The following is a 1,192-nucleotide window of genomic DNA, read 5'->3' on the forward strand; positions in this document are numbered from 1 at the left end:
GTCTGTCTGTCTGTCTGTCTGTCTGTCTGTCTGTACAGCAGAAATGATGAGGCTGTAGGAAAGCAGCAAGCATGTTGATGTAGGACATTATGTGAGCGTATGCCCTGTGTGACAGGACTTCGAGGCGGTGTGGAGGATTGTGAGTCGGCGTGCGGAGGGGCGGGTGCACCCCGCTGATGTGATGCGTGCCGTTACCGGGGAGATGAGCCAGAACAGAAAAGCCTTCTTCCTGAAGGTAACAGACCAGCCGGACTGCGTTCGTCCTCCAGAGGACGCCCTTGAGCTCTGTGACTTGTTGCGTTTCCATTCTGGCCATTTGCTGCTATTTTGAATGTTTGTATCTTTCTCTTTTTTAGGTTTATGTAAAGCTTGACCCAAATAAAACCGACTCCATCTTCCTCAGCGATATTGAAAAATTCTATAAAGGCAAACAAGAGTTTGACGCTGCGCTCGGTGAGCCACTGATCACTTAGTCTCTTGCTCACAGATAATAGTATTTTAGTTGTGTTTATTCAGTGTCAGTCAATATTTCATGACAAACATTGAGTGTTAAACCTGTGGCACTTCAATATTGATTTCCAAAAAGGCTGCATAGAGTTCATTTTTTTCAGATTCACTCTTGCAACAAACTTACAAAAGTAGTATTACTGCATAGGCCACATGGATGATTGATGTTTATGAATTTATTACCATTCTCATGTCGAACTGTTGACAGAAGCCGATCTGAACCCTGACCTTCTGGCCTTCGTACGGGAAGCAGGAAAGGTCACCAAGACCGTGTCCTACGCTGAGTTCGAGGACTATTATGAGGGTCTGAGTATTGAAATCCCTGATGATGAAGAATACATCAACAATCTGAGAGCTACGTGGAGTATCTGAGAGCATCTGCCTTGTTTTTGGAAGGACACTTTCTGAATATGAGTGAAATATTGAGCTATTATGTTTGTTAATACTGTTTGTCACTATATATTACTCTTCATATTATATTATTTATAGTATAGAGTGTTGGTATAGCACAGTGTAGAGTACAAGTAAAAATTTCAGGGTCAGTAAGATTAATACTTTTATTCAACAAGGATGCATTAAATTGATCAAAAGTGACAGTAAAGACATTTATGATGTTACAGAAGATTTCTATTTTAAATCAATGCTGTTCTTTTGAACTTTCTATTCATCTTGATAAAATGTATCA

At 40.5% G+C, this 1,192-nt stretch overlaps 1 protein-coding gene across 1 annotated transcript in view; it reads left to right on the plus strand.

Moving 5' to 3' along the window:
- caps2 (calcyphosine 2) overlaps positions 1 to 1,097 on the plus strand; it is a 7,877-nt gene extending 6,780 nt beyond the window's left edge. The window contains exons 14-16 of the mRNA XM_016483597.1: positions 116 to 235; positions 357 to 453; positions 716 to 1,097. Coding sequence (XP_016339083.1) covers positions 116 to 235; positions 357 to 453; positions 716 to 879 — 381 coding nt within the window. The 3' untranslated portion in view covers positions 880 to 1,097. The remainder of the gene's footprint in view (positions 1 to 115; positions 236 to 356; positions 454 to 715) is intronic.
- Positions 1,098 to 1,192: the final 95 nt, after the last annotated feature.

The sequence above is a fragment of the Sinocyclocheilus anshuiensis genome, unplaced genomic scaffold (assembly GCF_001515605.1).
Source record: "Sinocyclocheilus anshuiensis isolate Anshui unplaced genomic scaffold, SAMN03320099.WGS_v1.1 scaffold733, whole genome shotgun sequence".
Lineage (NCBI taxonomy): Eukaryota > Metazoa > Chordata > Actinopteri > Cypriniformes > Cyprinidae > Sinocyclocheilus > Sinocyclocheilus anshuiensis.